The following is a 12,504-nucleotide window of genomic DNA, read 5'->3' on the forward strand; positions in this document are numbered from 1 at the left end:
AATTTCCATTGATCGATTTCGATTCTGATCCTCACTTGCCTCAACAGGTCTTCACAAGTAGAGTCTTGTGTCCCAAGAAGGGAAGGTATGCATACGTAGGCTGGCTCCATCCCATGTAGAAGGCCACGGGTTATGGACTCACTTGTCCTGCCGGGTCTTCTCGCGCACAGCACACTTCCAGAGGACTCGGTCTCTAGTCATTTCCTCAGTGAGACCTAAAGTTCGAAGGCCGTGCTTCACCAACTCGTCCCAGGTTTTCCTGGGTCTGCCTCTTCCACAGGTTCCCTCAACCGCTAGGGTGTGGCACTTTTTCACACAACTATCTTCATCCATTCTCGCCACATGACCATACCAGCGCAAACGTCTCTCTTGCACACCACAACTGATGCTTCTTAGGTCCAGCTTTTCTCTCAAGGTACTTACACTCTGCCGAGTGTGAGTACCGGCATTACGCATCCATCGGAGCATACTGGCTTCATTTCTTGCGAGCTTACGCATATTCTCAGCAGTCACGGCCCATGTTTCACTGCCATGTAGCATGGCTGTTCGTACACACGCATCATACAGTCTGCCTTTCACTCTGTGCGAGAGGCCTTTTGTCACCAGCAGAGGTAAGAGCTCTCTGAACTTTGCCCAAGCTATTCTTACTCTAGCAGTTACACTTTCAGCACACCCGCCCCCGCTGCTGACTTGGTCACCTAGGTAACGGAAACTATCAACTATTTCTAGTTTTTCTCCCTGGAAAGTGACGGAAGTTGGTCTCAGAGCATTTTCAGTGTTTATTGTTCCTGAGTATCTGCCACATACAAAAACCATCTTCCTAGTTAGCCTTCCTTTGACATTGCTGCACCTCTTATGTGTCCATAGCTTACACTTGGTGCATCTTATAGAGTTTCTACCTACACCTTTTCTACAGATCGAGCAGGGCCATCTACCTGAAGGCGTTTGTGATTTGTCTACCTTCCTACTGATTATGACTTTGGTTTTAGCTAGATTGACTTTGAGGCCCTTTGATTCTAATCCTTGTTTCCACACCTGAAACTTCTCCTCCAGTTCTGATAGCGACTCAGCATCATATGTATATATATATATATGTGTATGTGTGTGTGTTTGTCCCCCTAGCATTGCTTGACAATGCTGGTGTGTTTACGTCCCCGTCACTTAGTGGTTCGGCAAAAGAGACTGATAGAATAAGTACTGGGCTTACAAAGAATAAGTCCTGGGGTCGATTTGGTCGACTAAAGGTGGTGCTCCAGCATGGCCGCAGTCAAATGACTGAAACAAGTAAAAGATTAAAGAGTAAGAGTAAATGAAAAAAAAAAAAACTTACATGTGGAAATTTCTTGAATGCTTTTTTATAATGCGAATCTATGTACAATTTTAATGGAGTCATCGGTTTTGGCTTCGTTATTGCTTTGCTGTTATGGAAAAAGAAATAATCTTGATTAGCAAAAATTGGAAAAAAAAAAAATAAATAAAAGGGGGGGACATACAAAACCCAGTAGATGTAGGGGTTGTGACATTCAAGCCTTTCTCAACAATAGTGTAGTAGAAATGAAATGAGTAAATAAATTTTTGAATCCAGAACAAAGAACTTGGTTCATCTGCCACTTGGCACTGCTCCAGCTAGAAAACTACTGCCACTTTAGTCACAATTTAGGTTCCTAACACTAGCTTTTAATGATATATAAGGTACTTTACTAAATTCCTTCTTATATTTAAAGTAATTGAAAGAAACAGAGAGCATCTTAAATAAATACAGTAACGAAAGGGTTAACATCCATTTTCCATGCTGGTATGGGTTGGATGGTTTGACTGTGGTCTGGAGAGCCAGCGGCTGAACAAGGCTCCAGTCTGATCTAGCAATGTTCCTACAGCTGGATGCCCTTCCTAACACCAACTACTCTGACAGTGTAGGGTACTTTTTATGTGTCACTGGCACAGGGGCCAGTAAGGTAGACTTGGCATCAAACACATTCAGATGATGCTTTTTACGTGCCATCAGTACGGGAGCCAGTCAGGAGGCACCAGTTTCACTTGACTCAACAGGTCTTTCTTTATAGAATAGAAAAATAGTCAAGATAAGTGTATCGGTCATCCTTATTTATCAGCTACAGACACACCTCTCACATGTTTAGCTGTCAGTTGTGAATATGACCTGGTAGTGGGTCTCCTCTGGTTTTGGTGCTTTAGGTGGCCTAGATACCCTGCTGCCCTTCAAGTTCCTCTGCAGGCATATGATTTTTGCTCATGGATGCTGGTGCCACATAAAAAAACCACCCGTACCAGTGCCCTCATCATCGTTTAACATCCGTTTTCCATGCTAGCATGGGTTGGACGGTTCAACTGGGGTCTGGGAAGCCAGGAGGCTGCATCAGGCTCCAGTGTGACCTGGCAGTGTTTCTACAGCTGGATGCCCTTCCTAACGCCAACCACTCCGTGAGTGTAGTGGGTGCTTTTTACATGCCAGTCGAGGCTGGCAACGGCCACCGGCACGGAGGCCAGTCAAAGCGGCACTGGCAATGGCCATGTTCGGATGGTGCTTTTTATGTGCCACCGGCACTGGTATCACAACTACAATTTCTATTGATTTTGATTTCACTTGCCTTAACAGGTCTTCGCAAGCAGAGTTTTGTGTCCCAAGAAGGAAAGGTATGTATAAGTGAACTGGATACATCCCAGGTAAAGGCTACAGGTTATGGTCTCACTTGTCCTGCCGGGTCTTCTCATGCACAGCATATTTCCAAAGGTTTCGGTCGCTAGTCATTGCCTCGGTGAGACCTAATGTTCGAAGGTCGTGCTTCACCACCTCGTCCCAGGTTGTAAATACATATGTACCAGTACCACATAAACACACCTGCACTGGTGCAGTGTAAATGTTACCTGTATCAGGTAACATGTGGTGTGCAAGAGAGACGTCTACGCTGGTATGGACATGTGGTAAGAATGAAGATAGTTGTGTAAAAAAGTGCCACACCCTAGCGGTTGAGGGAACCTGTGGAAGTGGTAGACCCAGGAAAACCTGGGATGAGGTGGTGAAGCACGACCTTCGCTCTTTAGGTCCCACCGAGAAAATGACTATAGACCGAGACCTTTGGAAGTATGCTGTGCGTGAGAAGACCCGGCAGGACAAGTGAGGCCATTACCCGTGGCCCCTACCTGGGACGTAGTCAGTCCACCTGTGCATACCTTCCTTCTTGAGACACATAACTCTACTTGTGAAGACCTGTTGAGGCAAGTGAAAATCAAAGAATCAAAAATCAAATCAAAATCGAAATCGATCAACATCATTGGAATTTGTAGTTTGTGGTACCAGTGCCGGTGAAAACCATCAGAATGTGGCGGTAGCCAGCACCGTATCGACTGGCCTCCGTGCTGGTGGTACATAACACCATCCGATCGTGGCCGTGCCAGCCTCGCCTGGCCTCCGTGCTGGTGGCATGTAAAAAGTACCATCCGAGCGTGGACGTTTGCCAGCCTCGTCTGGCATCTGTGTCGGTGGCACATAAAAAAGCACCCACTACACTCTCGGAGTGGTTGGCGTTAGGAAGGGCATCCAGCTGTAGAAACACTGCCAGATCAGACTGGAGCCCGGTTCAGCCTCCTGTCTTCCCAGACCCCAGTCAAACCATCCAACCCATGCTAACAGGGAAAGCAGACGTTAAACGATGATGATGATGATGATGATCAGTGTCACATAAAACACAACTGTACTGGTGTTATGCAGAAGCACAATCTGCAAAGTGGGGTTGGCATTAGGAAAGGTACCCAGCCATAGAAACCATGCCAAAACAACTCTTCAGCTGGTCAGCAATTATCAGGCCATCCAACCCATGCCAGCATAGAAAACTGACAACATTAAATGATGAGAATGATGATGAATTGATTACTGAAAATGTTAAGAAAACGAAGGAGTTAACTGAGTATGTCTTAAAACCCTGCTTCAAGCACAAGTTGTATTGGTCAACACAGTGTGTCATCCAGGTTTAACCCTTTTGTTACCCTATTCTTGTTGAGATGCTCTGTTTCTTTCAATTAATTTTAACCCTTTCGTTACTATATTTCGGACCAAAATACATCCCTCATGAGTTTCAATAAAATTATAAAATAATCATGAATTTAGACTAGTTTCATTAAACAACTTTTTTACTCATCAACATATTAATGTGATATTTGAAACATAATTAAAGAAAGGGTTCTTAATCAATTCTATAACTTTTGTTTCAAAATGACTCTAATTACAGTAAATCAAGGTTAACTGAGCAAAAGGTAAAAATATTAAAATTTTGCTTAAACATCACATTTAAATAACAATGGATACTCTCAGCCAGCTAAGGCTGGGTTGGTCTTATGAGCCAAATAATTTTTCGGACGCCTACAACTGGGTTAGTATCAAAAGGGTTAATTATAACAAAGAATTTAGTAAAATAACTTAGTTATCATTCAGCTTAGGAACATAAATTGTGACTAAGGTTTGGTGGAAAATTTTAATTCAGAACTTATGAAAACAAGACATTTGTACTACAGAGCCAGAGGCGGTTTCAGCCAGGTTGGTATCAAGAGTTAAGGCCTGCTTTATTCTCTCTCTTTCAACTTTAATCCTTTCCATATTTCTGTTGAGATGCTCTGTGTTTCTTTCAATTAATTTTAAATATAACAAAGAATTTAGTAAAATAACTTAGTTATCATTCAGCTAGTGTTAGGAACATAAATTGTGATTAAGATTTGGTGGAAGATTTTAATTCAAAACTTATGAAAACAAGCCATTTGTACCTCAGAGCCAGAGGCGGTTTCAGCTGGGTTGGTAGCGAAAGGGTTAAGGAGCTGCAAAAGGGGAAATAGACCAGAGAAAGGGTTATTCCTAAAATATTAACAGAGAGATTTATAGTAAAAGCAGAGCTTGTTTTTAGAGGTTAATTAATGAGCTGTTGATTATTAAATATCTTAATCTATATTTGATATGTTAATTAGTTTTAGAGATTACAAAAAGAGAAAAAGAAAAGATACATACGTTTTGGAAGTGTTTAATGTCTGAAAATAAAAAGAGGAAAAAGAAACTGTGAAACAGCAATAATCTTTAAAGCAAAGGAGATCAATGCATGTGTGTGCGTGTGTGAGAGGGAGAGAGAGAGAGAGAAAGAGAGAGAGAGAGAGAGTCAGAGGGCTTATTTTTTTTATTGTTTCAACCATTATACTGTGGCCATGCTGGAGCACTGCCTTAAAAAATTGTGCCAAGAGCACCATCCGACAGTGATCGTTGCCAGAGCAGCCAACTGGCTTCCGTGACAGTGGCACGTAAAAGGGCACCATTCGAACGTGATCATTACCAACGTCGCCTTACTGGAACTTGTGCCCGTGCTAGTAGGGTGCCAAGAGTACCATCTGAGCATGATCGTTGCCAGAGCAGCCACCCAACTGGCTTCCCAGACCCCGGTCAAACCGTCCAACCCGTGCTAGCGCGGAAAACGGACGTTAAACGATGATGATGATGACGTCCATAGGAAGAAGTGAGAAATTGTATTTTTAAAAGCTGCAGATAAGAAAGCAGTCACATTTTGGAATGAATGAATGCCCTGATGGCTGCAAGAAGCCCTGTTTTGTCTTTTTTATGTCCAGCCTGACAAAAAACCCTCAAGTTGTCTGGAATGATAGAATAATAAGAGGAACCTTGAAGAAGTTCTGTCACCCGGGTGGCCATATCTGGTGCTAGATGAATCAAAGCAGTCAAATCAGCCTCTAGTCACATGTTAAAGACTTAAAAAGGTAAGGATCGACTGAATCATGCAGTCATGAGCTGAGATGGTCCTGGTTGGAATGTCTCTGAACATAGGTCTGATCAAAGCTGATCGGTGGCACATAAAAAGCACCCACTACACTCACGGAGTGGTAGGCGTTAGGAAGGGCATCCAGCTGTAGAAACACTGCCAGATCAGACTGGGCCCGATGCAGCCTTCTGGCTTCCTAGACCCCAGTTGAACCGTCCAACCCATGCTAGCATGGAAACAAAGTGACTACAGTTCACATCCGCAGGAAGAAGTTGCAGGAAGCGCATTGTGATCAGCAAGGTATGAACGACATCTGACAGTCTACTCGGTCATATGATCATAATGAATTAACCCTTTAGCGTTCTAATTAATATGTCAGAAGTAATCCTTATTCATTAACATCTTAAAAAATTAATCTGGTATTATCTTGTAGCTTCAAGATTTGAAAGATGTAATTGTTTATTTTTAGAATGACATTGCAGGGTAGGTGTGAGAGTCTGGTTCTGGCCAGTTTGAGCATAAAATGAGTAGAATGTTCGGGCCGGATATACCCGGTTTAAACACTGAAGGGTTAACTCAGTTACTATCAGTAGAGAGCGAAATCTTTATATATAAAAGTAAGGTTGTGTGTCTGTTTCCTACGATTTAGATTCCTAACTACTCCCACATTTTGCGGTGCAGTTTAACCAAAACCAGGTATCTTATAGTCGTGATTCATATCGAGCCCTTCTGGGTATTAGCGCATGTCTACGATGAGTCTACGATTTAAAAAAAAATTTACCATCATTTTTTTCGCTATTATATAAGGGAAGTAACTCTCTAAAAATGTCTACGATGAGTCAACGATTTAAAAAAAAGTTTACCATCATTTTTTTCCCATTTTTAATACATTTTTTTGATATTTTTTAGCTATAACTCTCTAAAAATGCTTATATAGTTATTTCCCTTACAAACCCGAGCAACGCCGGGCGATACTGCTAGTATTTTATGATTTCTTGCGAAATAGATAAAGGTTAGAAATATGTGTGAAATAAAGAGATCTGCACCAAAAAACAGACTGAACTGTTGGGAAAGTAGTGTGTGTGTGTGTGTGTGTGTGTGTAAAAGATGGGATTAAGAGCAAGAACATTGAATGAGAGGACAAAACTGGAGCTAAATTTACCGGTAATATCCTGATAGCATCTTTTACGATTTCCAACATTGTCCGAATCTTGCGAACCTTTAAAACATAAATAAATAAAAGGTCAAGCAAAAAGTGTAGAAAAAACAAAACGGTTATTATTTGCAGCAGATAATTAAATAATGAAATAATTGTTAACAAAGTTTCTAATTAGAATTGTAGTTAAGACACCTGTGCCGGTGACACATTTAAAAAGCACCGTCCAAACGTGGAAGTTACCAGCGCCGCCTGACTGGCATCTGTGTTGGCGACACGCAAAGGCACCAACCGATCGTGGCCGTTTGCCAGCCCCGTCTGGCCCCTGTGCCGGTGGCACGTAAAAAAGCACCCACTACACTCATGGAGTGGTTGGCGTTAGGAAGGGCATCCAGCTGTAGAAACACTGCCAGATCAGACTGGAGCCTGGTGTAGCCTCCTGGCTTCACAGACCCCGGTCGAACAGTCCAACCCATGCTAGCATGGAAAACGGATGTTTGATGATGATGAACTTATGTTCCAAATATTAATCGTTCTAGTGTCAATTAATTGCTTGGACCAATTTACACACAAACTACAATCTTAATCTTTACACACACACACACATATATGTGTGTGTGTAGGTGCAACGGCCCACTTGTTAGGGCAGCGGACTCGTGGTCGGAGGATTGCGGTTTCGAATCCCAGACTGGGTGTTGTGTATATTTATTGTGCGAAAACACCTAAGGCTCCAGCAGGAGGTGGTGGCAACCCCTGTTGTTCTCTTGTTTCTTGAGTAACGCTGCGATGGACTGGCGTCCCATCCAGCTGGGTGGAACACATACAACATAGAAACTGGGCCCACGAGCCTGGCTAGGCTTGAAAAGGGCGCATAAATAAAAATTTGTATATATACTCTCGGGGTGGTTGGCATTAGGAAGGGCATCTAGCTGTAGAAACACTGCCAGATCAGATTGGGGCCTGGTGCAGCCTCCTGGCTTCCCAGACCCCAGTCGAACCATCCAACCCCTGCCAGCATGGAAAATGGATGTTAAACGATGATGATGATGATTATATTGAAAAAAGGGTAGAAAGGTTTTTGTGCTGTTTTGAATCGAAAACTTACTTTTGCTACAGCCGCTGTATACATAGCCTTACAGTCTTCAGGTGTGTAGGAATCAAACTGGACCCGTTCCCAAAGTTCTTCAGTTTTTATCTTTGTAGTGTCTGATAAATTGTTTTGAAGAGAAACTAAAAGTCTTAATACGTCTTCCTTTGGCCACGTCTGTTCTCGGTTTCCTGCAAGATTTAGAAATAAAATCTTATAACAAATACAAAGGGAAAAAAGCTATGTCTGAGTTTTCCATGTTTCTCACATCAACATTCTTGTTACTATATTTCTAACTAAAATACACACTTTTATCAGTTCCAATTAAATTATAAATTAAATCAAATATTTAGACCCGTTTTGTGCAAAAATTCTAACTTATATTTATTTATATATCAATACAGTGGTTGGAATACACACCAGAACGTTCTTATACAAATCTAGAGTTGAATTTTTGCCTGAAAATTACTAAAATTACATGTAAATTCAATGAAACTTAATTGTTCAGCATTCAGATTACTCGTGCCAGTCACAAGGCCAAACATCCCTGAAAGTTTCATCCAAATCCATCCAGTGGTTCTTGAGATATCTTGTCCACGGACAAACAAACACGACTGAAAACAATACCTCTGCCTTTGCTAAGAAGGAGGTAAAAAGCAAAAATACTGTCCTTTCTTGAATATTTAAATGGCCACGATCACATAAAAGCACCAACTGATCGTGGCCGTTTGCAAGCCTCATGTGGGCCCCATGCTGGTGGCACGTAAAAAGCACCCACTACACTCACGGAGCGGAAGGGCATCCAGCTGTAGAAACACTGCCAGATCAGACTGGAGCCTGGTGCAGCCTCCTGGATTCCCAGACCCCGGTCGAACCGTCCAACCCGAGCTAGCATGGAAAACGGACGTTAAACGATGATGATGATGGAGCTAAACTAAAAGATACTCACTTGATATCAAAAACTTTGACTTTTCATTTTCTTCTTTTTCTTTCTTTTGACCTTAAAATAAAAAAGAAATATATATATATATGAATATGTTATTGTTACTAGTTGAGGAACTAAAGTTTAATTACTAAATATAGCCACACCATGGCTGCGTGGCAAAACGTTTGTTTCTCAACAACATGGTTCCAGGTTCGGTCCTACTGCATGGCACCTTGGGCAAGTGTCTTCTAATGATAGACTGGAGCCAGTTAGTGTTATGATTAGATCTGATAGATGGAAACTGAAAGAAGCCTGTTGTGTGTGCGTGTATATTTGTCCTCTCACAATGGCTGTCAAACAGTGTCGGTTTGTTTATGTCCTTGTAACTTAGTGGTTGGGCAAAAGAGAATGATTGAAGAAGTACCAGGCTTAGAAAAAAGTACTGGGTACAATTTATTTCATTCAACCCTTTCAAGGTAGTGCTCCAGCATGGCCGCTGTCCAATGACGGAACCATGGCCTTCATGATGGGATGCATTTTGGGGGGGCCATGGGTTTTTGTCTTTTTAAACTCAAAATGGGACAGAGAGCAAAAAAGACCATGTAGATTAAACAAAATTTCTACTGACTAATGATTAAAATGACAAAAAAAAAAAAAAGACTACAAAATGGATTAACCATTAATATTTAAACTAGTCAAAATGGATTACTTCCTAAAGAACACAGAGTCGCTTTCCCAGTTTCTCTGGGATGCCGGTCCTTCACAAGACCACCCGTTTTGCCAGCTGAGTGAACTGGACAAACATGAAATGAAGTGTTTAGCTAAAGAACACAACGCATTGCCCAGTCCAGGAATTGAAACCTCAATTTTACAATCATGAGCTCAACATCCAAACCATTAATCCACGTGCCAAAATATCTTACCTCTTTTATGTACCAATTTGGCCAGAATTGACCTCTCAGATAACCCTAACCCTAGAATGTCATTCTAAATATAAGCCAGTGGTTCCTAACCAGTTAACTATCAAGGTGTTGGGAAGGGCATCCAGCTGTAAAAAGCTTTTCTACTCTAGGCACAATGCCCAAAATTTGGGGGCAGGAAGCTAGTCGATTTGATTGACCCCAAAAGGATAAAAGACAAAGTTGACCATGGCAGAATTTGAACTCAGAATGTAAAGAGACAAAATACTGCTAAGCATTTCGCCTGGTGTACTAACGTTTCTGCCAGCTCACCGCCTTATCTTTGTATAATAACAGCTGAGATAGATGTTGGAGAATTGATTGGTACAGGCTTCTGCCTGGCTGGCTCCTGTCAAACGGTCCCACCCATGCCAGTATGGAAGAGAGACATTAAATGATTATGATGATGAATGGTTATGAAAATGCAGGTGAAATGGAACCACCACCACTGACATAAACTCTACCTAATACAACAACTTCAACTATAAATAGTCCAAGTCCTATAATTTTTCTCTAAAAACAGTTATTCAGCAAAATCATCATCATCATTTAACGTCCGTTTTCCATGCTGGCATGGGTTGGACGGTTCGACCGGAATCTGGGAAGCCAGGAGGCTGCACCGGGCTCCAATCTTGATTTGGCAGTGTTTCTACAGCTGGATGCCCTTCCAAACGCCAACCACTCCGTGAGTGTAGTGGGTGTTTTTTACGTGCCAGGCGGGGCTGGCAAACGGCCACACATAATTGGCTGGTGCTTTTACGTGTCACCAACACGGACGCCAGTCAGGCGGCGCTGGCAACTGCCACGTTCGGACGGTGCTTTTAACGCGTCACCGGCACGGGGAGGGTATCTTAACTGCAATTTCCATTTGATTTTCATAAATGAAAACATTTAATCTCATTCTAATGTAAAAATCAACTCACGTTCTTTCATTTTATTGTTCCCTTTGCTAGCATCGTCACTACTAACTGCGTAGTCACCATCACCAACGTCCATACTTCTTTCCAATTTCACATCAGCATCATTTTGCAATATTTCCTCTGCCTCCTCCTCCTCCACCTCCTCTTCATCCTTTTTGTGTTTTTTATGTTTCTTTTTCTTTTTCTTCACTGCCACCTCTCCATCAACTGCAAACAACAAAGCAATCAGATTTTACAGACAAAAAAGCTAATTCTATTCTGTAGCGAAATTCTAATGACCCTTGGTTCTAACGATGGTCCTATGGCTACAATAAGTGCCTATTACAAGTTATAATTTTATTTGATTTTCATTTTGATGAATGAGTATTTATTAATCTAATCTTAATTCACTTTAATACTTCTACTAATTTAGTAATTCAAGTAGTATTATCTGTAATGTAAGTACGACATTCTGGCCTTCCCTACTGAAGGTTGAGGGCAGTAATTCTTCAAGTGAGATGCTTCTCAATTGAGCCAAATATTTAATATATTTCCAATGCTGGTGCCACATAAAAAGCATCAGTACACTTTGAGTAGTTGGCATGAGGAAGGGCATCCAGCCATAGAAACCATGCCAGAAGAAACAATGGAGCCTGGTGTGCTCCCCCAGCCTTGCCAACCACCATCAAATCATCCATGCCAGCATAGAAAATGGACATATGATGATGAAGATATTGATGCCTGAGAAAAGTGGGATCTTTTCGATTTGGCTGCTAATTTCAATTTCATATTCAGTTTAATGATACATTTTTATAGGGTAATCAATGCTATGAAAATCATTTTCATTATAAATCAATAAATAAATAGTTATTAGCTAATAAAGTTTGAAAATTTTGGGTTCAGTGTAATGATACATTTTTATAGGGTAATCAATGCCATGAAAATCATTTTCATTATAAATCAATAAATAAATAGTTATTAGCTAATAAAGTTTGAAAATTTTGGATTCAGTGTAATGATACATTTTTATAAGGTAATCAATGCCATGAAAATCATTTTCATTATAAATCAATAAATAAACAGTTATTAGCTAATAAAGTTTGAAAATTTTGGGTAATTTTAGCCAATCATAAGCCACAGACGCATTCATGCCTGTTTCCATAGTAACCGGCAGAACATGAGAACTCTTTTGTCTGCGAGAAAGCACTCATTGACAGATATATTGAAACCACTTGTTGACACTGTATTCTACTGTTTTACCCACCTGGAAATTTCACCATCCTGTTTGATTATAGCAGCAAGCTCTAGTAATCTCGCATCTATAATGGAGACACTGAGAGCAGAAGATCAAGGCATATTGAATGCTTAAAACTACAAAAGACGTGTTGTTTACTCATTTTCCACATGTACAATATAAATACTGACAACATGTGCCATTTACAGGATGTTGACAAAATGTGCTGTCACACAAAATGACAGCTTCCAAATCCTGTTTCCTAACTGGGTGAAAATGATCAAACTTTAAACCTCTATAACTTTTTTTTACAAATTTTTCTGGAAAAAGTGAAATAAATCCAGCAATTCACCTTGGAAAACTACATTAATGTACCAAATTTTGAAATTTTCGATACATTTTAATTGCTGAAACCTTTGCAGCCAAATGGAAAAAATCCGAAACATATAATGTTATTAAAGAGATATTTTGTTGTGTCT

At 40.9% G+C, this 12,504-nt stretch overlaps 1 protein-coding gene across 1 annotated transcript in view; it reads right to left on the reverse strand.

Annotated features, from left to right (window-relative positions):
* The window catches only part of LOC115209371 (nucleolar transcription factor 1-B), a 62,408-nt gene that overhangs the window by 18,072 nt on the left and 31,832 nt on the right, over positions 1-12,504 (reverse strand). Inside the window, exons 7-12 of the mRNA XM_029777747.2 lie at positions 10,816-11,019; positions 8,958-9,008; positions 8,027-8,199; positions 6,928-6,984; positions 5,012-5,031; positions 1,331-1,418 (exon numbers count right to left, since the gene is read on the reverse strand). Coding sequence (XP_029633607.1) covers positions 1,331-1,418; positions 5,012-5,031; positions 6,928-6,984; positions 8,027-8,199; positions 8,958-9,008; positions 10,816-11,019 — 593 coding nt within the window. The remainder of the gene's footprint in view (positions 1-1,330; positions 1,419-5,011; positions 5,032-6,927; positions 6,985-8,026; positions 8,200-8,957; positions 9,009-10,815; positions 11,020-12,504) is intronic.

This window comes from Octopus sinensis, linkage group LG3 (genome assembly GCF_006345805.1).
Source record: "Octopus sinensis linkage group LG3, ASM634580v1, whole genome shotgun sequence".
Lineage (NCBI taxonomy): Eukaryota > Metazoa > Mollusca > Cephalopoda > Octopoda > Octopodidae > Octopus > Octopus sinensis.